Consider the following 27367-nt stretch of genomic DNA (forward strand, 5'->3'; position numbering starts at 1 on the left):
GCCCCAGATCCGCTAGGGCCTTGGCTCGCCCTCCCCCCACATCAGGTGCTCACCCAGTCGTGGCCTAGTAGCTGGGCTGGAATCTCGCACCCGGGAGCGCGGAGAGCACATTGAAGAGCTTTTTTCCCCGGGGAGCTGGCTTTGGATTTAGAGCCGGTGGTGGTATCTTGGTCGCGATCTTCGGGGCAGGATGTTGTTTTAATTTTTAAGACTATATAGCACAGGCTCTAAGGAGCTTCTTGTTGGTTCAGGTTCATCCTTCTAGGTGAGGGGAAGGTGGTGAGATTTTGGTTGGAGCCTGTTTCAGCAAAATGGAATCTTTTTCTCTCCAGCAGAGTTTTAATGCTGTACTTTTATTACTCGAGTAAAAGGGCTGTGTAACAATTCTAAATAGCGGCAGTGTTTTATAATGTCTGCAGTGTAAGAGGTTACATGCTCAGCGAATCCTTTACAGGAACTTCATCTTTTAAAGGTCTTTGAGCTGTCTTTGATTCTCTGTAGATCGGAGAGACTTTAAATGCATTCTTTCACCTTTTCCACAAGTGTTGGGTCGGCTCTTTTCCTCAAGTGTGGTGTCTCTGAGAGTGCCCTGCAAGTTCAGTTTCTCCTTAACGTGCTTGGTGAGGAAGAAGGAGTCTCCACTTGGAAGCACCCAGGGTTCTTTCTCCTTTAATATTAATGAGTCTCCTCGGAAAATCATGCAGTTACCATAGCATGCATAAAGTATTGCCAGAGCCCCCACTCCCCATTGCAGTTTTTATATTGTCCTAGCTTTACTTCCAGTATGTGGTGTCTGGTCGTGAAATAGCCAAGATTGAAGCATTGCTGTTAGTAAAGCAAAGCTGGAGCTTTCAGCTGTTGCTTTAACCAGGAAGTTTGTGGTTCCCCCAGTGGCTTATTTCCTCTTCACTGTCCACCACCTGTTTCCATGAAGAATGGCTCCTGGCCCAGAGCATAGGTCTCAACTTGTCTCCAATCATTCATTCTTGTCCATGGGGTTTTCTGGTTCAAAGATGGTATCTCAACTTAAAATCTATTAGCATGTGGGGTTGATAGAGATAAAATGTCTTTTCCAACTCTTTGGCTTTTCAGATGAGGAAACTGAGGCCACCAAAGGTTAAGTGACTTACTTGGCCAAAGTTACATAGTGAGTATTCTTAAAATAGTCTGAACATAGGTTAAAAGCAACAACAACAATATCATGAGCAATAATGAACATTGCCCTTTAAGATGTGCCAGAATGGGAAGGCCCCTGAGCTGGAAGTTAAAAGGCCTGGGAAACCTTACTTTTGTTAGTTGCTAGCTTGTACAATCTTTAACAAGTCCCTTAACTGTCCTGAGCCTCAGTTTATTCTCATCTGCAAAAGGGAGAAAATCGTGTCTGTCTCCTAGGGTGCTAACTCAGCGTCAGTGCAGTAACGTGTGAAGGCGCCTGTGGTGTAAGAGACGATGAGATTTTGAGCTAGAATGTTTATTTTTCTAAAGATTTCCACTTAATTTTTTTATTACAGAAGCTACAGATTCATTATAAAAAATACAGAAAAGCAAGAAATGAAGAAGCTCACCCTTAGTCCCATCACTCAGAGGTGATTGTTAGTCCTTGGTCTTTATCTTTTTTATGTACTACAGAACTGTTTATTATTTTACCAGAATAAGTTTATCCTGCTCACAGTTTTGTGATGTGTTTTTAAGATTTAATAATATATGATAGTTACGGTTAATAAACACCTTTTAAATGGTGCTGTGAATTTAATAGCTCCAGCACATGTGAGGCCAGTGGATACCCAGCACAGGCACAGAAGAGTTGCTTTTTTAAACATATGCTGGGCTGGAAGAAGAGAAGAAAAGGAAGCGCAGAGACCTAACATCTATTGTATGGCTACTGTGTAAAATAAATAGTTTTTTGTTTTTTTTTTTAAGTTTATTTATTTTGAGAGAGAGGTGTGCATGCATGAGCTGGGGAGGAGCAGAGAGAGAGAGAGAGAGAGAGAGAATCTTAAGCAGGCTCTGTGCTGTCAGTGCTGAGCCCCAACACAGGGCTCCACCTCTGTCTCACCAATCGTGAGATCATGATCTGAGCTGAAATCAAGTTGGATGTTTAACCAAACTGAGCCACCCAGGCACCCACCCCCATTTATTTTTTTTAAAGTTTATTTACTTACTTGTTTTGAGAGAGAGTGAGACAAGGGCAGAGAGAGAATCCCAAGCACGTTCCGTCAGCACTGTCAGTGCAAAGGCCTGCACGGAGCTTGAACCCACAAACCATGAGATCATGGCCTGAGCTGGAGTTGGACATTTAACTGACTGAGCTATCCAGGTGCTCCCCAATTTTTTTTTTTTTTAAATAAAGATTTGTTCTCTGCTGCTAAATGTCAAGGCGAATCCTGAATTCTGTCCTCCTTTGTGTGACTATCACTGCAACTTCTTTAACTTAATTTTCCTGTGAGGCTGGAGCTAATAAGGAAGATGGGGGAGGTTAGAAGGTGATGGTGGCGTGTGCCTTGTAAAGGGAGAGAAGACCTGTCACTTGGAGGCCCCATTGAACGAGTTGGAGGAAGTCAGAGCGTAGTCTCCTCTCTGCTGAAGGCTCAGGGTACTTCCAACAAATTGCTGTTTTTAATCCATGGAATGATACGATTTGAGTGAGCTATTTCCTAAGCCTTTTCTTCTTTTTTTTTTCTTAATTTTTTTTTTTTTTTGAACGTTTATTCATTTTTGAGAGATAGCATGAGCGGGAAGGGTCAGAGAGGGGTGGGGGGTGGGGAGACACAGAATCTGAAACAGGCTCCAGGCTCTGAGCTGTCAGCACAGAGCCCGATGTGGGGCTTGAACTCACGAACTGCAAGATCATGACCTGAGCCGAAGTCGGACGCTCAACTGACTGAGCCACCCAGGCACCCCGTCAGCTTTTTCTTTTTAAACAGCTTTATTGAGATACGATTCACATACCATACAATTCAGTGGTTTCGGTCTATTACGTTATTTTTAAAAATTGTGGTAAGATAAATATAACAAAAATTTGCCATTTTAACGTATTAGCATTTTTTTAATGTTAAAAAAAAAACCCACACAAAATTTACTATTTTAACTATATTTGAATGTGTAGTTCTGTGGCATGAAGTGCATTCCCATTGATGGGAAATATATCTCCAGAACTTTTTCATCTTGGATATCTGAAACTTTATACCCATTAAAATCAACTCTCCTTTTCTTCCTCCCCTCAGCCTCTGGTAACCACCAATCTATTTTCTGCTTTTGGATACGTCGTATAAGTGAAGTGTATTTTCTGCTTTTGGATACCTCATATAAGTGAAGTGACTGGCTTATTGCACTTACCATAATATCTTTAAGGTTCATCCATGTTGTAGCATGTGACAGGATTTCCTTCCTTTTAAATGCTAAGTAATACTGGGGCACCTGGCTGGCTGGCTCATTTGGTGGAACATGTGACTCTTGATCTTGGCCATGGGTTTGAGCCCCATATTGAGTATAGAGATTACTTTGAAAAAAAGGCTGCTTAATACTCTGTTTTATGTATATACCCCATTTTGTTTATTCATCTGTTGATGGACATGAGTTTCCCACCTTTTGGCCATTGTAACTAGTGTTGCTATGAACATGGGCATGCACATATCTCTTTGAGACCCTTCTTTAAATTCTTGTAATTACCAAGATAATAGCCAGAATTGGGACTGCTGGATCATATTGTGGTTCTATTTTCAATTTTTTGAGGAACTTCCATACTGTTTGCCATAGTGATTGTACTATTTTACAGTCCTACCAACAGTGCACAAGCGTTCTAGTATCTCCACATCCTTGCTAACATTTGTTGTTGTTTGTGTGTGTGTTTAAATAGTAGCCATCCTAATGGAGTGTAAGCTGATTTTTTTTTTTAAATTGAAGTGTAGTTGATGTACAATATTATTTTAGTTTCCCATGTACAATATGGTGATTGGACATTTATATACATTATTTCATTGTGGTTTTGATTTGCATTTCTCTGATTAATGATGTTAATTGAACACCTTTTCATATGCTTGTTGGCCATTTGTATATCATCTTTGCAGAAATGTCTATCCAAGTCCTTTGCTTATGTTTTAAATCAGTTAACATGATTTTTTTTTGTTGTTGAGCTGTCGTTGTTTGTATATTGTGAATATTGATCCTTTATCAGATAGATGATTTGCAAACACTTTTGCCCATGTCTTTTCACTGTTGATTTTGTCTTTTGTCTGTTTTTCGCTTTTGTTGCTTATGCTTTTGGTGTCTTATCCAAGAACACTGCCAAGTCTAATGCCATGAAGTTTTCCCCTATTTTTTCTTCTAGGAGTTTTATAGTTTTAGGTTGTTACAGTTTTAGGTTTTATTTTTTTTTTAATTTTTTTTTTTTAATGTTTATTCATTTTTGAGAGACAGAGAGAGACAGAGCATGAGCGGGGAAGGGGCAGAGAGAGAGAGAGAGAGACGCAGAATTGGAAACAGGTTCCAGGCTCTGAGCTGTCAGCTCAGAGCCCGACGCGGGGCTCGAACTCACGAACCGTGAGATCATGACCTGAGCCGAAGTTGGGCACTCAACCGACTGAGCCACCCAGGCGCCCCTACAGTTTTAGGTTTTAGATTTAGGTCATTTTAACTTTTTTTTATGAGTACAGTTTAGTGGCATTGAGTACATTCACAATGTTACTCAGTCATCACCACTATTTCTAAAATGTTTTCTTTATCCCAAATAAAAATTCCGTAACCATTAAGCAATAATTCCCCATTCCCTTTTCCTCCTAGCCACTGGTAACCTCTAGTCTGCCTTCTGTCTCTATGAATTTGCCTATTTTAGGTACTTTGCATAACTGGAATCATAGAATATTTGCCCTTTAGTGTCTGGTTTATTTCAGTTAGCATGATATTTTCAAGGTTTATCCATGTTGCAGCATGTATCAGGTTGTCATTCTTTTTTGAGGTCAGGGATGTTTTTTTCATCTTGATATTTCACCCTCTTTTGAAGCTCCATAAAGACTATTGAATTGATTAGAATTCATGCTCTTCATGTGGGTTGCAGTCACAGGGGATGTCCACTGACAAGCACAAATTTCTTGAAAATTCAAACATGATTGTGCATAAAAGTGCATAATGGTAACCCAAACCATAGTAAATAGCATCATTTATAATTTCTTGTCTAATTATAATTTCTGATCTTTGAATGTACACTGTTTTTGGAATATTCTGTTTTGTACAGAAAAAGTGTCACATGAAGGGAACAAGAATAAAGAATAGGCAGATTTTTGCCTTTGCTTTATAAGTATGTAGTGATTTTGTTAGAGGTGTGGATTGATCTCCAGGTATTCTGTATTGTATAGAGAAGTTTTTTTTTTTATAAGTATGGTATTTAATGGCCTAGTTAGAAAAAATAACACTTTTGGGGAAAGAGCATTTTGAAGTTAATCATAGACTTTCTGGTTTGTTTCAGTACAAACAAAGCTATTCAGGATATTCTCATGTATGAAAGACTTTCTTTTCTCTCTTTTTTTTTTAATTAAAAACAATTTTTTAAAATTTATTTTTGAGAGTGAGGGAGAGGGAGGGACAGAGAGACGGAGACACAGAATCTGAAGCAGGCTCCAGGCTCTGAACTGTCAGCACAGAGCCCGATACGGCGCTCGAACTCAAAAACCACGAAATCATGACCTGAGCTGAAGTTGGATGGTTAACCGACTGAGCCACCAGATATCCCTAAAATAATTTAAGTTTATTTTGAAAGGAGGAGGAGGGGCAGAGGGAGAAGGAGAGAAAAAGAGAGAGGGAGAGAGAATGAATCTGAAGCATGTTTCATACTGTCAGCACAGAGTCCACCCAGCAGGGGGCTTGAACCCACAAACTGAGATCATGACCTCAGCTGAAACCAAGATTTGGATGCTCCACTGACTGAGGCATAGCCACCCAGGTGCCCCAGGCTTTCTTCTTAAGATGAACTTGTACTTCTGTCTGTCTCTCCAAAAATAAATAAACGTTAAAAAAATTTTTTAAGGGGCGCCTGGGTGGCGCAGTCGGTTAAGCGTCCGACTTCAGCCAGGTCACGATCTCGCGGTCCGTGAGTTCGAGCCCCGCGTCGGGCTCTGGGCTGATGGCTCGGAGCCTGGAGCCTGTTTCCGATTCTGTGTCTCCCTCTCTCTCTGCCCCTCCTCCGTTCATGCTCTGTCTCTCTCTGTCCCAAAAAAAAAAAAAAAAAAAAAAAAAAGTTGAAAAAAAAATTTAAAAAAAAATTTTTTAAAAAAGGCGCCTGGTGGCTCAGTTGGTTAAGTGTCCGACTTTGGCTCAGGTCATGATCTCACGTTTCCTGGGTTCGAGCCCCGTGTGGGGCTCTGTGTGACAGCCCAGAGCATGGAACCTGCTTCAGATTCTGTGTCTCCCTCTCTTTCTGCCCCTTCCCCTGCTCACGCTCTTTCTCTCCAAAAATAAGTAAACATTTAAAAAAAAAAAAAAAAAGATGAACTTCTGCTTGCTTTTTGTGGAGGTTCGTAACTAATTTTGATCTGCTTGCCTACTTTTCTTCTCTTTGCTTTTTGGACCTAGCCTCCCACTGCATTTTTCTCCTCTCTGGTAATAACGGGGATTTAAGGGGCGCCTGGGTGGCTCAGTCGGTTAAGCGGCCGACTTCGGCTCAGGTCATGATCTCGCGGTTCGTGAGTTCGAGCCCCGCGTCGGGCTCTGTGCTGACAGCTCAGAGCCTGGAGCCTGTTTCAGATTCTGTGTCTCCCTCTCTCTGACCCTCCGCCATTCATGCTCTGTCTCTCTCTGTCTCAAAAATAAATAAACGTTAAAAAAAAAAAATTAAAAAAAAATAAATAACGGGGATTTAATATTAGTCCTTGAAGTATGGGATGAACTGGAAGTTTTTTTCAGTAAACTGTTCTCCTAAAGAGATATTACGGTCTTTATAGTACTTAACACGTGGGACTTTAGTGTCAGGGAAGACATTCATACTTTTTCTTCAAACAACATGAAACCATTCTTTCGTTAAAACTATTTCTTGATTCTTGGTTATTTTTAGTAAAAAAAAAACTTTATATGAATGAAAGTTTAATAAATGAAGGTTTAAGTGTTTCAGAAATATGCTTTGAACCAGAAATTAAATTCAATGTAGTGTTTCTGAATGGGACTTCTAACAGCCCAAGGTTGCTTGGTGTTAATATAGTCCTGCACATTCCTTCATAGAGGTGCTATGGCATGCTGAAATGGTCAAAGAGCAAGTAAAATAGAAACAAGAAATTTGTTAAAACCTGGGGAATTACTCTTCCCATAATTGAGAGTTGATTCTTTGATTTTCTGGTTTTTAAAATGAAAACTTGTGGCTTGAAAGAATGATGTGATTTGAATCGGATTTATAAGCATAGCCTGGGAGGGATAGGTGTGGCTGCTCCAGTCAATGAGTTTAAAAATTGGTACCATCACTGTGTCACCTTTAACATTTCTGGTCCTGTTTTCATTTATTTATTTAAAAAAAATTTTTTAATGTTTATTTTTGAGAGAGAGACAGAGTGCAAGTGGGGCAGGGGTAGAGAGGGAGGGAGACACAGAATTCAAAGCAGGCTCCAGGCTCTGAGCTATCATCACAGAGCTCAATGTGGGGCTCAAATTCATGGACCGCCAAGATCATGACCTGAGCCGAAGTCAGACACTTGACCGACTGAACCACCCAGGTGCCCCCAAATTTATTTTTCATTAAAACATGTTTATTTTGAGAGGGAGTACATGTGTGTGCGTGGTGGGAGAGGGGCAGAGAGAGAGGGGAGAGAATCCCAAGCAGGCTCTGCACTGTCAGTGCAGAGTCTGACGTTGGGCTCTATCCCACAAACTGAGATCATGACCTCAGCCAAAATCAAGAGTCAGATGCGTAACCGACTAAGCCACCCAGTTGCCTCTGTTTTCCCGTCTTTAAAATGGAGACTGATACCACCTTGGAATGGTAATGTAAGAATTGAGGTTATTAATGCTAGGCATTGAGCAGTGCCTGGTAAAGTGTTGATAATGTTACTTCTTTTTTTCATCTGTAAAAATGGGCGTATACTTATCTTATGAGTTGGTAACCCAGTTTAGCCAAATCATCACAGTTAAAATGCCTGGCAGTGCCATACATAAACAAGCATTAAGTAAGTTCGTGTTCATTTTGTTTCTCCTTTTGCGTTTATTTGTTTCACATTTTCCTTTGTCTGTAGTGACTTAAGGGATAAGATTGTTTCCTTAAGTCCCAATTTGTGCATCTGAAATGTTTTGCTACACAGGGCATCCTTACCCATAGAACCTTTTAGCTCATTGTTCCCTGTGGAATACTTGGGTAATGTGGTTTCCTAGATTCATCTTCACTGTCTGTATTTCATATGAGAGTCTGTTGATAGGAGTCTTCTATGTTCATAGAAAACTGAAAAATACAAATGAGTTTATTACTGGATTTGTAATAGGATCACCTGGGTCTCTTTCTAATTAGGTAACTGGTTTTAGGTATGGAGGGAGAGAGAACAGGCTCTGATTCTTAGAGTTGTAATGTAGATGAAAGAGTTAATTATAATCAGGTTAGCTGTTTGCTTTGTGAACTGTGTTGTAGCAAGAATCCTTATCTGAGCTTTGTAATTTGCTAAAGACAGTTTTCTGTGAGGAGTTCTTTGTAATTGTAACTTTGTCCTTGTCATGAAATTGGCTGTTCAAATGTCCTTAAATAGAGGTTTCCTTGTAGAATTAATCAGCAGAACTGTTCTATAGTTGTTTTTTTGTTTATTTTTTTAATGTTTATTTTTGAGAGAGAGAGAGAGAGAGAGTGCGAGCGAGGGGCAGAGAGAGAGGGAGACAAGAGAGTCTGAAGCAGGCTTCAAGCTCTGAGCTGTCAGCACAAAGCCTGATGCAGGGCTCAAACTCACAAATCACGAGATATGACCTGATCTGAAGTTGGATGCTTAACCCACTGAGCCACCCAGGCACCACCCCTCTATAGTTATTTTTTAATCTCTATGTTATGGAGGTAATGAGCATATCTCTGTTTATTTAAATTTCTTCGAATTCCAGAACTGTAACATTTTTCAAGAATGTTTTATATCCGTCTTAAAATTCATGTTGACTTAACATATTTTTTTCTGCTAAGGAACTCTTTAATTCTTCTAAAAATTTTATCTCATAGGCCAGAGGGATAAACATCAAAATTTAGGCATTGAGACATGGGTGTGTTTTTTTCCTTCATACTTACTGTCGTTTAAAACAAAAAATTTTAAAGTAAGATCTGTGCCTGATGTGGGGGCTTGAACTCCCAACCACAAGATCAAGAGTCACATGCTCCACCAACTGAGCCATCCAGGTGCCTGCGATTTTTTTTTTAACGTTTATTTTATTTTTATTTTTTTAGTTTTGAGAGACAGAGAATGAGCAGGGGAGGAGTAGAGAGAGAGAGAGAGAGACAGAATCTGAAGCAGGCTCCAGGGTCTGACCTGTCAGCACAGAGCCTCTTGCGGGGCTTGAACTTACAAACCGGAAGATCATGACCTGAGCCCAAGTCAGACACTTAACCGACTGAGCCACCCAAGCACCCCTGCCCCTGATTGTTTTTAAGATTTTTATACAGAGAACATGAATTTTATAAATATGAAAAGTACTTAAAATTGGACTTTTTTTTTTTCCCCTGAAGGGATGAGAAAGCCTAGTTAGGGGAGACTGTGTGAGAGTACTGTGTATTGGCATTTCAAGCATCTAAGATGTTAGAAAGCATTTTAGCTCTTAGAGCTTTGTGAAATTCTAACGTGACCCTCTATCAGCTGACCTTCTCCCCATTTCGCAGGAAGTAGACTCATTTTCAGAACCGCTTTTGGATTGTAACATTTTGATTTCTCTTTTTCTCCACTTAGAAAGTAATGGCAAGCAAGTATAAAGAAAAATGGTGAGTTCCAGTTTAGAGACTGCAGTGAGGTCTGATGGATTGATCTCACTTAATTTTAATATGCCACTTTTGGGGTATGTTCATAGGTGCAGAGTGTGGCTTTAGAAGGAACTGTTAACTAACTTTCTGACCTCCATGGACTGCCAAGTGTTTAAACAGCTATGTTCAGCTTTGACAAAATGGAGTTGAATATCACTTTTTTTCCCTATGTTGAAACTCCACTGAAACTTTATTTTCGAGTTGGGAAATGTCTTTAGTTTGGGGATTATACAAAATGCAATTTTTTGGTTTCAAAGCTGTTTAATTTTATAGTGTCATACTTTTAATTTTGGAAGGTCAGTAGTTTCCATTTACATAACCTTGCTACTCTTCAGCAAAAGAATCATTAACTTAGAAACTGTCACCACTTTCTCATTGTTCTTTTACCTTTTTTGTTTCCTGTGAGATTGAAGCAAGCTCTTGCAGAGACTGGGAATGTGATATTTTGGTGATAATGTGGGGTAACTAAGAGTCTACAATGAGTAGACCCTTTTTTAACCCAATATTATGTGGACATCTGTTAAGTTTTTGCTGGTTTCTGTTTTGCACAGATCATTTACTGCAGGCTTTTCCCAGTTTCTTTGTGCTTGTAGCTTTTGTGTGTGGAAAACATGCCTCTTTTCTGCTCTAATTCCCTCCCCCCCCCCCCCCCCCCCCATCACATGGCTTGGCTAATGTTTCTATCCTGCATGACTTTGTGTGATACTGCCCGGTTTACCATACTAGATTGGGTGGGATAGTACTAGTGAGAAACACCTGTGTTGTCCTTTTGGCTGCCTGCCTGATTCTGAATGCTGTTGTCTGAGCAAGAGTCTTAGGGGTCTGGGGAATGAAAGGAAGTCAGGGTGGTGGTGATGAGCAACTTGACATTGTGTAACTGACATTATCAGCTAGCTGGTTATTACCGCCTATTGAAGCAGTACTGTTTTGTGATCATATAGCCATTTTAAACCTTACAGCAGATTTTCAACAACGATGTTTCACTGGAAGCTGTTTATGTGGTAAAGGACTATTCCTTAGGTTTCTCTTTCTTAGAAGGCTAAAACGAGAGGAATGTGCATTGCATTTTTTTGTTTGTCAGCCCTTTCCTGCTCATGGTTCAATTTCTATTTGTCATTTACTACATAGCTAACCTTTCTTATGAAGCCTTTACTGTTCATCCATTCCAATACTGTATTATAGGATATAATTTAGTGTTTCATTAGATGCATTTTCTCATTTCAGCAAGATTTTAAGCTTTTTTGAGCATGAAGACTGCTTTATGGCTGAGTGTATTATATAACTTAAAAAAAAATTTTTTTTTTCCTTTAAGCAAGCTCTAGGCTCCAAGGTGGAGCTTAAACTCACAACCCTGAGATCAAGAGTTACATGCTGTATGGACTAAGCCAGCCAGGCGCCCCATGTATTCTATAACTTTTGAGGAGTCAGGCACACAGTCCCTATACTAATTATACTCTGTGACCTACCCCTTCTTGTAACAGCTTATTGGACCAGAGGTGGACACCTAACCCAAGCTGGGCAAATCAGTTTCTCCTAAGAATTTGAGATTGTAACTGAGATTTAAGTCTTTAGGGAACACACGTATCACCTGAATTCAGAGAACTTGAAACATATAAAATCACATTCACAGTCAAGTTTAGGCTCATGATACATCAGGAAGCTGTGAAGGCCAGTCTGTAGGGAGGGATAATTAAGTAGATTCATCCTGAAAGAAGTATAGGTGAGAAATGCATCTCTGGGGAGAGAGGCGGCCATCCACATGCAGAATAGAAACCTATGCATAAAGCTTTTCCAGGTGTGGCTCTGTTATACTTTCTGCCTTTGAGTTCTTTTAAATACTCCAGTATCCTTTCAGTTAATTCCGTTTTGTACTTAGGCTAGTTTGAAGGTTTCTCTTAATTACTGAAACCTTTGAGAAGAGTACAAGCTTTAATATTTCTTAAATATTTTTGTATTTTAGAAGTCAGGCCTAGGATCATGGCTTTTTGGAAGATTGCCCCTTTCCCCCACACAGCAGGTAGCTCCCCCTTTAGGCTCCTTTGAGGTCTTGGCTCCTCTGTAGTACAGACATTCCTCTATATTGTCACTTTTGGTGTGTAGAGAGTACTTCTCTCTGGTGCTTTGCCAAATTAAGATTGAGGTTTTGTTTTTACGTGTTTTTAATGATTATTTGTTTAGTTTATGTAACGTTTATTTGCTTAGATTATTCTTTGCAGCATATATGACTGATCATAACAAAATAATATTGTTATTTCAGATAGGAAACTTAATGGTGGGCCATCATTTTAGAAGAATTTTTTGTGAGGTGTATGGATTAAGTTCATTCTTCTTTTCTAGTTAAGTAACACATTTGTTTTAGTTCTTGATTGTTTCCTCTTGAAGGAAAGTTGATGGACTTGAGTGGAATACAATAATGTGAGTTGAATGGCAGTTGAGACTTTAAACAAAGGGTAATGGTGAGTGGCTGTGTGCCCAGTTGATGGAGTCTGTCTGGTCTGGGCTCAGTAACTTCATGAATGATCTGTAATAGGAGCATCACAGTGGTGTTTTTCTCTTTGAGAAATGTTAATGAGGGAGAGAGGGAAGCTCTGAGAAAGATAGTTTAATGCTTCCAGTTTTTTTCTTCCTGTGATCATTTGGTATTTAAGTTGAAAACCTTTTTTCTGGAAAAATGTAAAATTTCCCCGTAATAATAATGAGCAGGAATTAAAAAGAGACTAGACCCAGCTTTGAAACATGGATTTTCATACAACCAGGAGGGAATGGATTTGCAGAGTAGGAAAAACTGGAAGACGTTATTTCCTATTGGAGGCTAGCCTGATTGTTGTGAATATGTACATAACCAGTGTTGCACTTTCATGGAGTGCACATATGATATTGAGCTGAATGTTCTGCATATCGGAAGTCTTACTGTCCATAGTGCTCAGTGGTATTGGGTCCTTGCACAAAATAGAGACTTGATATTTTTAGAGTGCTGCATGTCTGGTCGAATGGCACTTAAATTTTACGTTTTGAGATCAGGGCTGAGGAATAGGAAGAAAATCTTTTAAAACTGAAATTCTGAGAATTTCTTGTTTTTTCAAATCATTGTCTTTTGAAGATAATCAGTACTCAAAGGAGTTTTATGGGGAAAAAAAATTGTAAGCAGCCTTCCATTGAACGACATTAACTTGGGGATGCCTGAGTGGCTCTGTCAGTTGGGTGTCTGACTTGATTTTGGCTCAGGTCGTGATTCCACAGTTTCTGGGATCAAGCCCTGAGTCAGGCTCTATGCTGGTGGGGCAGAGCCTGCTTGGGATTCTCTTTCCCTCCCTTTCTCTGCCCCTCCCGCATGCATGCTCTCTTGCTCTTAAAATAAATAAACTTAAAAAAGACATTAAGTTGGCTAAAATTTGTACTACAAAAGACTTTGTGTACCTCTGTGATCTTGAAACCTCATATTGTATATTGCCTGGACAAAATCAGAAGGCTCCTAGACAACCCTGATTCTGGCTCTGTTTTCTGTAGCTCCAGAGAATTAGAAAAAGAGAATCTGATACTGTTGGCAGCCTGTGCTCTCTTGCTTTTCTGGGCCAAGACATGCATTTAAAAATAAAATCAAGGAGATTGTAAACCAGTAGTAAAAACGAATAAAACACCCAGGAGTTTGCTTCCTCTCATGTCCTGTGGTCTGAGTCTTTTTTAAAGTCTTTAGGCTGGCATTAAACTCATGTGACAAAACTGTACTCTGGGCTTGTTCTTCTGTATTTCCCCTTTGAGATTTATGGGAAATAATAATGGAAAGACACCATGTTTATTATATATTTATTGTTTTTATCATGTTCTATTTCTGTTTAATAGCCTCTTGATACATTTACAAGTGCAATAATAATAAAAAAAAAAAGCCTGCAAACTTCTTTACTGAAATCAAGTGCTATTTTTATTTATTAAAGTTCATTTGTCTGGTATAACTTTGCTCTTGCCTCAGTAAGATCCAGACAAAGACTTCACTCTGTTCCAGGAAGCGTGCAATTTAGAAAAATGTTTTCTTTTGAATTCTGGCTGTTCCAACTTCTCCTGTGAACAAACCAGATCCACAGATCAGGTTTGTAAACGACCTGTTTTCTTAAGGTATCTTCTAACAGAACAGGTCTCAGGGGAAACTGAGTGGCAACACATTTAGCTGGGAGTAGCAGCTCATCTCCCCGAACTACATCCCCTTTGTCCACACACAGCAATTTTGGAGGCAGACTTGGAATTTAAATGTACACTTCTCTGTTCTGGTCCAGTTTGACTTTATAGTCCATTTTATTTTGTGTGTCTGACACATTAAATTTTTTTTTAATGTTTATTTTATTTTTGAGAGAGAGCGAGCGTGAGCAGGGGAGGGGCAGGGAGAGATGGGGAGACAGAATCCCAAGCAGGCTCTGTACTGTTAGTGCAGAGCCTGAGGTGGGGCTCGAACTGCTGAACTGTGAGATCATGACCTTAGCTGAAACCAAGAGTGTGGTGCTTAACTGAGCCACCCAGATGCCCCTGTATTTGTTTTTATGTATAGGGGAAAGATGAAGACTAGAATATATTTCCTTCTTTTGCAAGACAGAGTCTCTGAAACAGTATCTAATATTTCTTCAGCATTGTATACTATATGGTAATATTTCTTGAAGATAGCTTGCTAAAGAAAAATGGAATCAGGCTTTCTGAATTGCCAGATCCAGAACATCAAAAAATGCTTTGACCAAAAAAGAAAAAAAAAGAAAAAAGCCCTCTGGATCCACCCCCAGGAATCCTAGTGGGTCCCCATGGTAACAGCCTCCTTGCTTACAACTTGTCACTGTGTAGCTGTCACTAGAGTTCAGAGAAAAGCCAGTATATCAAGAACTGTGTGGCATTAACTACTCCTTGATAAAATGCTGTTGCATATTTGAAACAAGCCAGAAATAGAAAGTTAAAGGTTTTACTTTCTGTGTTACATTAATTAGATGTTTTAAAAAGCTGCCTAATTATGGTAAGGTGCAGCAGTGGGAAGGTGGTGGGTGGCCGAGGCAGGCATAGGAAGAAGCCATAGGCTCAGAAGGTTAGAATCTTCAGAGATTTTTCTTCTCTAATCCTTTCATTTTGCAAATGAGAGAAGTGAAGTGCTTTACTTTGGTTCACATAGAAGCGGAAACAGGATTCCAGCCCAGGCTTTCTAATTTTTCAGCATACTGTTCTGTCTCCTCTCATACCTTGCATTTACCATGCCTCTGTTTTTTATAAATGAAGTTGCAAGTTTCTGAAGTTAGGGAAGGACCTTAGAGGTTATGCGGAGAAACTTTCTACCTAGCAAAGGAGTCCCTTCTGCAGCATCTTGGGCAGGTGGCCTCTGCCTCTTCCCTCAGGTGGGGGTTATCTATCTAGTTAGCAGGAGCTCCACTGCCTGAGTTCAAAGAGATTGTGTATGTGGATTTCCCATTTTAAAGCGGTATGCTTTGTTTTTCTCCTCTAATAAAATAGCAGTTGACCATCAGACTCACATGTTTTTCATTAGCCTCTTTATCTCCATTTAAGTCATGCTTGTCAGTCATGACAAGAGAGAGAATTCTTTAAAAGAATTATGTCTTACCTAAACCCTAGAACTTTGAAAAGGTAATGCCATATTTGGAACAATCTGGTCCTTTAATGGTGGGAGGGAAAAGATGATAAATGTTATATTCAGTTTACTTTATAATGTGCTTATTAATAAGATGAAATTGATTATAAGCTGGAGTATCAAAGAGGCCTCAAAGTTTTAAAAACAAAATCAAACCCACATAGGCAAGATGTTTAATATTTTTTGTGGTGCATTTATGAGTATTTTTGTATAGAGTAGGTTCATTTATGTAAAATAATCTGACCCAATATCGAAAGTCCACCCAGGTGCCCCTATTTAGGCAATTACTAATTATATATACCAAAAAATGACTTACTTGGTTTGTTTTTTGGATGCCCTGTTGCTTAGTATGCCAGTCATCAAATGCCTCTGTCAGAAAGCGCTTCAGCTTTTATTTTATCTTTCTTCTTTCACAATTGCTTAAAAGGTAGTAGTAGGTAAACAGTTAAGATTATTAGCTTGAGGGGTGCCTGGCTGGCTCATTTGGTAGAGCATGTGACTCTTGATCTCGGGGTCACGAGTTCAAGCACCATGTTGGGTGCAGAGCTTACTTAAAAAAAAAAAAAAAAAGAAAAAAAAAAGATTATTAGCTCTTCCTGCCCATGGGTCCTGTCCCTGTCCCCTTTTGCACATCCCTCCCAAAAAAGATTATTAGCTTGAGATTTTTTTATACCTTTTAAGAAAAGCACATATGCATATTTTCTAAGATATACAGAAATGTTTTCAGTTTTTCATAACACAGATATTTTTTCCTCGAAGAATTTACCATACCTAAAAATGGAGAATTTGGCTCCAAGATTAATTTTCCTTTTTGTCTTACCAGAAAATTAAAGTGAAAATGCTGTTGGCAGTCTTTTGCTGTCTTGACTTCAACACAGTAGAGAATGCTATAATGAAAATGTGGCTGAGTTTTTAATATTCTGGAGTTTCATGACCACCAGCACTTCTTGTTGTGCAGCCAAGGTAATTAAGGTAATCAAATATTTTAGTCATTAGCAGGTGTGGCCTGACTCTGAAAGAAATCTCTAATCCTAGTTTTATCCCCAATGCCCTTTTCCTTTTCACTGTAAAACATTTATTACTTAGTTGTTCTGGCTCTCAATTTGACCAGTGAATTTTTGTGTAAAAGTCATTGTGCAAAGTTTTTGACTAGAAAATATGCCAAATTATAGTGTAATGAAAGAAGCTGTTAGACCTCACATTGATGGGGGAAGGGAGGAGAGACAGACAGATACAGGAGTGGGGTGGAAAAAGAGAGAAATGGTGCATCCTTACATTTGGTAGACAAGGCAACTTGAGGTGTTAGGAACCTCAGTGAGGAGGGTAACTTATTTGAGGCATCGAGCTATTACGTGGTAGGACATGGTTGGACTGCCAGTCTACACTCCAAATGCTGTGCCATTTTCCTGCATTTTTCTTGCTTCTCGAGGCCTAGTCTCATGACAGTAATGAAATAACTTATTTTTGTAGCCATTCCTTTTCATGTAGTAATGTAATTTTTAATCATTGAACCAGTAATGTAAATTCAGTATCTTGTTCTAGAAGTTCTTAGCTTTGAGAGAGTTAGAAAAATAACTGCCCTGATATATTTTTTGGTGTACCTTTCCTAAACTGCTTACCGGTTTTCTGATCGAAAAGTGGGAGTAATTTTAGACTTAACAAGTGGCATGGAAATGTGGTTTTAAAGTAGCATTCATGACTTTCAAGTCATTCACGACATCTTCAAGTCTTTCAAAACAAATGCGTGGGTCATAATGAAGTTTCTGTTGGCAGATAGATGGAGGTAACCCTCACAGGTCATTTAATAGATGAGAAAACTGGATGTTACAGCTTTATTTGGTTCTAGGGAACCAAAATGAGACATGATGTGACACAAAAGATTGTCGTTTCCCCCCTACCCTCTTCTTAAAGTCTGGTCCCTCTCCCCCAGTTCCCATGCCCCACAGCCATCATTTTGGCTCTGATAATTACTTCTTAATTCTAAACAGCCATACTCCATGAGCTCCTAGAAAAGAGAGAGAAAGAAAACCCCAGTCTCTCCAGGGGACCTTTCAGTCAGTGCCACATTTACCAAGCGGTCTGTCTGGTCTGTGACCATGTCCTCTTTTGTCTGGGCCCACATGAAAGAGTGTCCCAAATGCTATCTTGATATATGTCCTCACTAGCAGTCTTGTTTTTTAAGCCTCCCTTTACAGGTTGATTCACAGTAGGGGAGAGTCATGTTCAGAAACTTTTTCTGATAGCCTGAATTTTCTTGTCTTTTATCTCTTTGCTTCTATTTATGTTCTTTGTACCTCTTCCTTGAGCTTGTGCCTTCTGCATAGTTGACTCTATTATATCATCTTTGGGGCTGCAGAATAAAAGTTGGAAGATTTTAAAGTTAAAGTTCCCAGAATAATGTTGTCGCCCACATTGCACATATGTCACATTTTGAGTTTACTAGTTAACTCTCTAAATATGTGCTTTATATACAGTATGTGCAGTGTGATCACTTAGGTTGCCATGAGAACCTAAAAATTTTAGGCTTAAATTGTTCAGTAACAAACACATACTTTTATTGTCTTAGAGGCTAGTTTTTTTTTTGTCTGATATACTTTTTACAGTATAGGTATATAGTATTAGGCAGTGGCCATTCTCATATATTGCCTCTTGCTTCTTTGACTATTCTTCACTTCAGTCTTCCATGTTGTAGTTTTTTCTCTCTACCTACCTCCTATTTCTTTGCTATAGGGATAGAATTAGAAGTAGGAAATTGGGGAGTGCTGGGTGGCTCAGTCGACTAAGCCTCTGTCTTTGGCTTAGGTTATGATTTCAGAGTTTGTGGGTTTGAGCCCTGCATGGGGCTCTCTGCTGTCAGTGTGGAGCCTGCTTCTGATCCTCTGTCTCCCTTTTGCTCTCTGCCCCTCCCCTGCATGTGCTCACTTTTTCTCTGTCTCTCAAAAATAATAAACATTAAAAAAAATAAGAAGTGGGAAACTGGAAGCTTTACTTTTTTAAAAAAAGTGCACCTGGTAAGAGAGGAACTATATGGGATATCCCTAACACACCTAAAGAGTTCTGTTTTCACGTAAGCCTCCTGAGATGAGCTATAGTGCTAAAATTTGCTTGGAAACTTTTTTTTTTTTTTTTTCTTTTAAGCATTGTAATGTTAGCCTATCATCTAAAAACAATTCAGGTTCAGTTTTAATTGGAATACATTTTATCTTAGACTTTTTTTTTTAATTTATTTATTTTGAGAGAGCATGAGCAACGGAGAGGGGTAGAGAGAGAATCTCAAGCAGACTTCGCACTGTCAGTGCAGAGCCCCGTGCAGGGCTTGAACTCAGGAACCGTGAGTCATGATCTGAGCCAAAATCAAGAGTTCGATGCTTAACTGACTGAGCCACCCAGGCACCTCTAGACCTTTTTTTTTTTTTTTTTTTTTTTTAAGTTTATTTATTTTGAGAGAGAGCACGGGGGTCAGATGGGGAGGGCAGAGAGGGAGAGAGAATCCCAAGAAGTATCTCCCCTGTTGGTGCAGATCCCAGCATGGGTCTCAATTCCATGAACTGTGAAATCATGACCTGAGCCGAATATCAAGGGTCACTTAGCCGACTGAGCCACCCAGGCGCCCTGGAATATGTTATTTTGAGTAATTTCTTGGCCATGATAACTTGTTTATTCTTGACTGGGTTTAGTCATGAGGACTCCCTTTTTGGACCAGGAAGTACAAGAGGAGATAAAAGGATGTTAGAATGGAGAACAAACTGTATATTGTTTAGTCTTAATCTAAATCTATTTTGGATCATGGACCCCCCTTTGTAAATCTGGTAAAAGTTATGGACCTATTTTCCTATAAATAGAAATAAATAAGTATAGTTGAACAGTGTGGAGATTAGTAGAAAATCCACTTATAACTTTTGATGCCCCCCAAACTTTACTAATAGCCTACTGTTGACCAGGAAGCTTTACTGATAAAACAGTCAATACATTTTGTATGTTACATGTATCATACACTGAATTCTTAATAAACTAAAGAAAATGTTAAGAACATCATAAGGAAGAGAAAGTACATTTAAAGTACCGTACTGTATTTATCAAAAAAAGTTGCAAGTAAGTGGACCCGTGCATGGTCACACCCATGTTCAAGGGTCAGCTGTGTATGAATGCATTTTGCATATATGTGTAAAATTTACACATAATATAAGGGAGTTTATGGAATTCTGTAGGTCTGTGGACCGTAGATAGGGACTCCTGTTCTGGTCCAGTCCCATTTTTGAGGAAATGGGAAATGAGAAAGAAATGACCAGCCCAAGGCCATACTGTAGCTGTTTATAGCCATTTTGATTTTGAGGTGGTACTTTTAATCACTGCTTGGTATATATAGTTGTGGTCCTTTGAATTGTGTTCTTTATTTTTACTTAGTTGCCTTCACAAGAGGAACCTTGGTAAAGTCTGTAATAGATCATTAAAGCTGTGATCTTACCCAAAAAATAGCATATTAATCCATAACCAGTTACTCTTTGGAAAATCAAAGTTGCTATAACAAGCTGCTCAGAAAAACTAAATATATAAGCCACTATATACAATTAACAGGTTTTTAATAAAATGTTGAACATTTGCATATCTGTGTTTTGTCGGACATGAAGGTGCCTCTACTGCTGGAATCCTGTGTTTTCTTTGTCAGTATATTAGACGGTGTGGACAAGGCTCTGCCTTGCACTAGGAGATCTAGGTAGTGGGATTGAGAGATCAAGTTTGCAAGATCAAGTTTGCTGTCATTTAGCATTCTTTGCTCATCATTACTGTATTACATACAATGGGCAAAGAGAATTCAAAATTCCAAAACGTTAATTTCCTAATAAAATATATTGGAGCAAGTAATTATGGTGGATATGTTATTATGTCTTAAGAATTTGAAGAGTTTCTTTAGTTTCAAGGACAGTGTGTTGCTGGAGGGTGGGGGAAGCTACCTAGTGTATTTGTTTATTTATGCCCCATAAGCTTAGGCTAATGCGCACATACATACCAGACAATTCAGTGATGGGAAGGAACTGGTCAGGGCTCTGTTCTCTGGAATTCTCCTTCATGGTTGGATGACTGGTAGTGTTTTGTAATAAAAAATCTCAGAATGTGTCAGCACCAACATTTCTAGTCTCCACCATACTGTTTTCCTGTGGCAGGTGTTTTGTGTTTTTTCCCCCCTTTTGTTTATTTAAAAAAATTTTTTAAATGTTTATTTTTGAGGGAGAGAAAGAGACAGAGTGCAAGTGGGGGGAGGAGCAGAGAGAGAGGGAGACACAGAATCTGAAGCAGTCTCCAGGCTCTGAGCTGTCAGCAAAGAGCCTGACACGGGGCTTGAACCCACGAATCATGAGATGATGACCTCAGCTGAAGTTAGATGCTTAACTGACTGAGCCACCCAGGCACCTCTTTTTTCCCATCCTTTTAATGGTGGTGTAAAATTTCCTCAAAAGGCTAGGCAGAGATTTCTGAGATATGTTCCTGAAAGTGTGATGTGAGAGATGTTAGAGTGGATGCTGAGTTATGGTCTGAATTTATTTTTCTTTTTTTTTAGAATATATTTTCTCTGAAGTTGGCAAAAAACTATACATTTCTTTTTACTTTTTTTAAAGTTTACTTATTTTGGGAGAGAGAGAACCCACATGCGCATGTGTGCGCAGGAGAGCGGCAGAGAGGGGGAGAATCCCAAGCAAGCTCTGTGCTGTCAGCACAGAACCCAACCCAGGGCTCAATCCCACAAACCATGAGATCATGACTTGAGCTGAAATCGAGAGCTGGAGCCTTAACCAACGGAGCCAGCCAGGCGCCCCTTAACTTTATATTTTTAAATTACAGACTTAAAGAATTTCAGAAATGGAGGGACCTTAGAAATCATCTAGTTCAAATATTGTAGACTTACATTTAAAGATAATGCCCTTTGAGTGCTAGTAGGTGGGACCTGTGGGAGAAGATCTAGGTGTGTCTTCAGTCTTTCTCTTAATTTGTATAGTGTTTATAGTTGCTACTCCACAGTTTAGCACTAGTCAGATGCTATCAACCTTTATTATCTCATGTATTAATCTTACCTAAGAACTAGAGTTTAAGTATTGGAGTCGTTGATAGTACAGTTTATGTTTGTGCTGCATCCCCTGTAATACTGAATCTAGACAGTGCATGGTAAATACTTGGTTGATTGATTAGGAGTTAACGTATGGGATCATTTCAACCAGTCAACCATGCGTTTTTTATCCTGTGAGAGTTCACTCTGGCCAGAAATTGAGCTTTTCATACACTTCACATTGAATGAATCTGAATGAATTGTTCCAAGCAGAGTAATTTTTGGAATATAAAATATGGCTTCTGATTACATAAGCCAGCATCCTGGGAAATTATATTTTTAAAATCACCATCAGAATTTATTTTAACTTGTAACACCCCCTGCCCCCCAAAAAAAGGAGGGACCCCAAAACATAACCTGAGAGCTGGAATGAGATCTTGATTCTGGAAATAGCACAGGAGCAGTGAAGGTCGGGATCATTCACACAAATGGAAATAACCTTTTTTACTGTGTTAAATTCCATAATTTAAATGATAAATTAAGCCTCACAGCTACTGCTGATCTGGTAAGACTCTGACCTAGTAAAGTTTTCACACTGTCTTTTCTATTTCCCATGGCTGGGGGATTCTTGGTGTAAGTGACTGAGATTATTGGGAAGTTCCTTGACTGAAATAGAATCTCTCAAACCTTTCTTCAAGCACCAGCCTGTGTGTTTCTGGTTTTTGTCTGGAGCATGTGAACAGAATGCATGTGTGTGAGATAATTGGGTTTTCACTGATGGCCCCCTTTCAGCAACCATGTATGGGTAAAGCTGTGCAGGTCCCTGCTCCTCCCTCTCTGAGCACGGAGCAGAATCTATTCTGCTGAAGCTGCTGTTCCACTTTCAGCTTTCTATATTTGTACAGCAGCAGCAGGAGCAGCCCACTAGCTAGGCGGCGTGGCTGCCCTGTGTGCCCATATTGGCTCAGGCCTGAGCAGGGCTCGCAGTTTGTGTTCTTACGTGCGTCCGTCTGTCTGTCTGTGTACATTACTGTGGAGGACTGAGGTTTTCAAGTGAAAGAGGTGATCCGTTTGTCTTTTCTGTTTTGTCATTTATAAATGGTAGAGAATGTTTCAGAGTCTTGGGGATGGGGCAAGGAGACAAGATTTGTATTATTGAAGAAAATTTGTTTTCTGAGAGGAAGGCCAAACTGGTAAATACAGTGTCAGAAATGGTCTTTGGGTTCTTTTAGAAACTTATCTTTTTAAAGTAATAGTGTTTTTCCCCCTTTGTTTTTTTACCAGTTTCAAAGATCAGTTCTTAGAGGTGGAAATGAATTCCTTGTCTGGCATGCAAATTTCCTGATACAAAATTTGAGTAGAAAAGACTGAGACACGACCACCTCCTTAAGAAATGATTTTGTACACATCTTTTTGAAAGAGGGTGTAGTAAGAGCTCAGTCTCTTGGCCCTTTGCTGGGAAAGGAGCTGTGGGAAATGCCCTGTTGTTTTGGGCTTTACAGCGTCCTATGCTATGTTGCACTGATTCAGAGTGCTTTGTAAAGTTTGGCTTTACAGAGGGCTTGTAATGTTTTTTGGTGTCATGTCTATTTAAGGAAGAGTAGAGGATGTGACATGTAGACAGATTTCAGGCTATTTCCAAAGAGTATTGGGTTTGTTATGCTATTTTTAAAGGATTGTTTTCTTGGTTTGTTTGAGATATTCTAATTAGGCAGAAGTGAATTCCTCACTCTTGATCAGTTTAAGTCTAAATTCAAGTTTTGTTTCTTTGTTTTACATTTTGCTTTTACTCCCTTCCCCCCTCCCCCCATGAGTCATAAGCATGCAGAGTTGGGAATAGAACTTGTCAGCTGAGTAAGGATGAGACTGTTCTCTGCATATACTTGTTACTGTGGACAATGAAGAGAGAAAAGGACTTTAAATGCTGGAGAAACACAGTTCACTGAGGCAACTTCTTCCTGTGGCTCTGTGGTATGGTTGCAGAATATGTGTGACCATTTGCTGATGTATTCTGGCTTTGAATCACTGAGGAATCACTTCAGTGATTTGTCCATTGTTGGCTTTGGGTATATGTGTTTGTTTAGAGTTTGGGACCTGGAGCTGTCTTTTGTGGGTCCTGCATACTTAATGAGTTTCTGAAATTCTGTTGAGTGGCTTTAAATTGGATTCACCCTCCCCTTCTTGGCAACTCTTAGTGCCCATCTCATTTTACCATCCTACTAATGTTTTCTCATTTATAGTATGAATCACTATACACCCTCTGTAGGGGCTGTCATTGGAGATTAAAATCAGTGGCAGCTCTTTGATTTTACAGCCCAACCTCAGTAAAGGACACGGGCTAGCACATCATGATTCCAGCTTTCCCTTTGTTTTTGGTATTTAAAATATATATATATATATATATATATATATATATATATATATATATATATATATATATATATACATATAATTTCCCTGATCTCATTTTATTTATTTTTTTCATTGTATGCATTTTGAAAGTTTCCACAAAATGTTTTTTGGTATGATGGGGGTAATAAATAAGTGTTTACAAATAAATAAATAAATGCTCTTAGAACAAGTGGTTCAGTATTTCCTAATGGAGGTTACACTTATACTGGATGCTCACAGGCCCAGTTGGAAGTTGAAGATCAGTCAGCCAGTCATTGCCTTCTTATCTATCCCCCCACCCCTTTTAATAAGACCTATTTCTGTAGAATCTTAGGCACTCCCAATTTGAAGAGATAAAATCATCTTGTCAAAGAGTAAAACTTTTGGGGACTTCTCCTTTCTCACCATAGGCACCAACCCTAGTGCCTGGAATAATAATGATAGCAGACGTTTATTGAGCACTCTGTGTGTGCCAGGGATTGTTCTGAATGCTTTATGTATATAAATTCTCTAATTCTAACGAGCACCCTGTAAGATAGATACTGTTACTATAGCCATTTCCCAGGTGAGGAAACAGGTGTAAAGAAGTTAAACAATTTGTCCCAAGTTAACTGGCTAGCAAGCAGCAAAACTGGGATTAGAAAGTGGTGGGGTGACTACAGTATCTGAGTGTAGGACACGTTACAAGGTTTACAGTAAATACTTGTCTATTAATTTTGTTAACATATAGAATATTATATGGGATTATTGGATTATGAATCAGTCTAACTCAGTTTAATTTTCGAATTTCCTTATGAACATGATTATGGCTTTGATTTTGCAGCTCACTGTCAATAATTCACTTATTGATGATAAAGAGCTGTAAGGCAAATAGCAGGTTCATGGAGTATCCCCAGAATTACTAGTTTATCTCTGCTAGTGCCTGTTTACTGAAGATATCAGAAGCAGAATTAACTTTAGTTTCTTTAAGTCTTGTTCCCTGTACTAAACATCATCAGGAGATGCCTCCTCATGGTGAGGATGGGGAAGTGGGAGGTGGGGGCCTGGCAAGTTTTGCCTCATCCATTAACTGATTTGTGAGTGTAATAGGAAAATAGGGAGGTTTGTTCAAAAGGAATGATGATGTGAGAATTATTGGTAGGCTGGGTAATTTTAGTGGAAGGTAGCAAAAATGTTACTCTATCCTAGACAGTGTGATTAAATAGCACATAAATTTGATTTAGACAGGGAAATTAGGAATCAGCTGTCCTGAGATAGATGTTTTAGTATCTCTCAAATTGATGCCAGATGTTTTCCCTTGCCATATATGCTTTCCCTTGGATGTATGCTGTTCTATGCTTTTTGTATCTTGTTCTTTTTTTGTGTGTAAGTCATGTCTTCTGAACAAGATTATAAACTCATTAAGGATAGGGATTAGGCTTTTTTTGTTACCTCTCTAGTTCTGGGTATATAGTGGATGTTTCCTACATGCATTTTTGATTGATAGAGCTCCCATTTTAAAGAGAGCTTGTTTTTGTAAACAAGTTTACAAAGTTTAATTTTATGAAAGAGTGGTGTGGTGGGTTTTTTTTGTTTAAGTAGTGATTTGAAGGAGGCGAAGGAGATCATATGAATGGGTATTTAAATGTGAGAAACACTTTAGAACACAGTTCAAGAGTGATGAAAACATGATAATTGAAGTCACTTTTTACAAAAGTGACAATATTAAGAACGTATTTAGAATTTACCCTAGGACTGTGTATTCTTTGGGATGAATCTAGCTATGCCAAACATACTCCCTGATTGGCTGAAGCAAAGGTGTAAGTTTTGTACTTTTTGGCATATAACCTATCTCAGGAAGCATCTCCGCAGAAAAGTTGTTTCTGGTTTTGTAGGATTATGATATTAAGAACAGAAAGATTGAATAAAGTTTCCTGCTATTCAACAAAACAAGATAAACTTCCTGAGACAAGACCATATGGCAGCATCCTGCTTCAGTGCCCATGTGTTTGGGGTGAGGTTGGGGCAGATGGTACAGGCAGGGTTCTTGGCTGCTTGGTCAAGGGTTTTGGAGATGGTAGAAGTTAGATGCTAGGTGCTGTTGTATGTCCTGTGTATCGGGCATGTCTGCCTAAGAAGTGGAGCGAGCTCAGTGAAATGATACTGATGTGTTGGGTAGTGTGGGGGTAAGATAAGGGGAGAGGCTGACTTTGGAATGATACCTGCAATTCGATCATAACTTCCCTCAGAGATTAGGGAGAGAGACAAGATACGGTGTGAGAAACAAGATTCCAGATCCCTGGCCTCTTCTGTTCTCTAGAGCCTTCAAGTAAGATACTGCAGGACTATAGGATTTTTCTATTTAAGCTTGAAGCTGTTTTGATTCCTTTTTGAGATACTAGGCCAAAAGCTGTATTTATAGAACTTGTTTTGACATATTATCTCACCCTGTCCCTTGCCTTCCTTACTGGAAGCCAGCTAATGTTGCACTCTGCCTGGCAGGAAAGGTTGATTGAAGAAAATGTACACATAGATATACAGCTGAGTGATTGAAAATAGCTCCAAACTTTGTAAATAGGCCAGCCATAAGATTTGCAGTCCAAGCTACATGAACATCAGTTGAGTTGCTGGGATTATTTCAGATGGTGTAATGGTAATTACTCAACTCACATGTGGTAGCTGTGCTGCTTCACCTGGACAATGGCTGTTTCCACACAAAAGTTTCAGGCAAAGCAGGAACAAATGCAAAACAAACTGCTCGTTTTGGAATAGATCATGAGTTGGGATTTTTCTTCACTTTGTCTCTCATAGTTTCAAGAGTTTTCTTAAAATTTTTTTTTCTGGGGGTGCCTGGGTGGTTAAGTGCCCAACTTTAGCTCAGGTCATGATCTCACAGTTCGTGAGTTCGAGCCCCGCATCAGGCTCTGTGCTGACAGCTCAGAGCCTGGAGCCTGCTTCAGATTTGGTGTCTCCTTATCTCTCTCTGCCCTCCACTCCACCCCCCCCCCCAAAAAAAAACAAACGTTTAAAAAAATTAAAATTTTTTTTCTGTATAGGCGCCTGGGGGGCTCTTGTTTGAGAATCCGACTCTTGATTTCAGCTCAGGTCGAGATCTCATGGTTTGGTTCATGGGATCGAGCCCTGTGTTGGGCTCTAGGCTGACAGCACAGGGCCTGCTTAAGATTCTGTTTCCCTCTGTCTTTGCCCCTCCCGTGTGTGTGTGTGTGTGTGTGTGTGTGTGTGTGTGTGTGTGTGCGCGCGCGCGTGTGCACGCACGCGCATTGTGAGCACTCTCTCAATAAATAAACATTAAGAAAATTTTTCCTTTAGATAGGTAACATATCCATTTTTGAACAATTCAGCCAGTATTCACCTCTGCAGCCTTGTTAACAGTTTC

General features: G+C 39.3%; 1 protein-coding gene across 8 annotated transcripts in view; it reads left to right on the plus strand.

The window, feature by feature from the left end:
* The window catches only part of CELF1 (CUGBP Elav-like family member 1), a 75091-nt gene that overhangs the window by 672 nt on the left and 47052 nt on the right, over window positions 1–27367 (plus strand). Inside the window, exon 2 of one of the 8 annotated variants that reach the window (XM_053899710.1) lies at window positions 1512–1586. The exons of 5 other annotated variants lie outside the window; for them this stretch is intronic. In XM_053899710.1, the coding sequence (XP_053755685.1) occupies window positions 1552–1586 (35 nt within the window). In that variant the 5' untranslated portion in view covers window positions 1512–1551. Of the gene's footprint in view, window positions 1–1511; window positions 1587–16499; window positions 16533–27367 lie in introns of those variants that run through there. 2 more of the 8 variants (XM_053899715.1, XM_053899714.1) reach the window with 2 other exon arrangements.

This window comes from Panthera pardus, unplaced genomic scaffold, assembly GCF_024362965.1.
Source record: "Panthera pardus isolate Hobbes unplaced genomic scaffold, ASM2436296v1 HiC_scaffold_12, whole genome shotgun sequence".
In the NCBI taxonomy this organism is placed as follows: domain Eukaryota; kingdom Metazoa; phylum Chordata; class Mammalia; order Carnivora; family Felidae; genus Panthera; species Panthera pardus.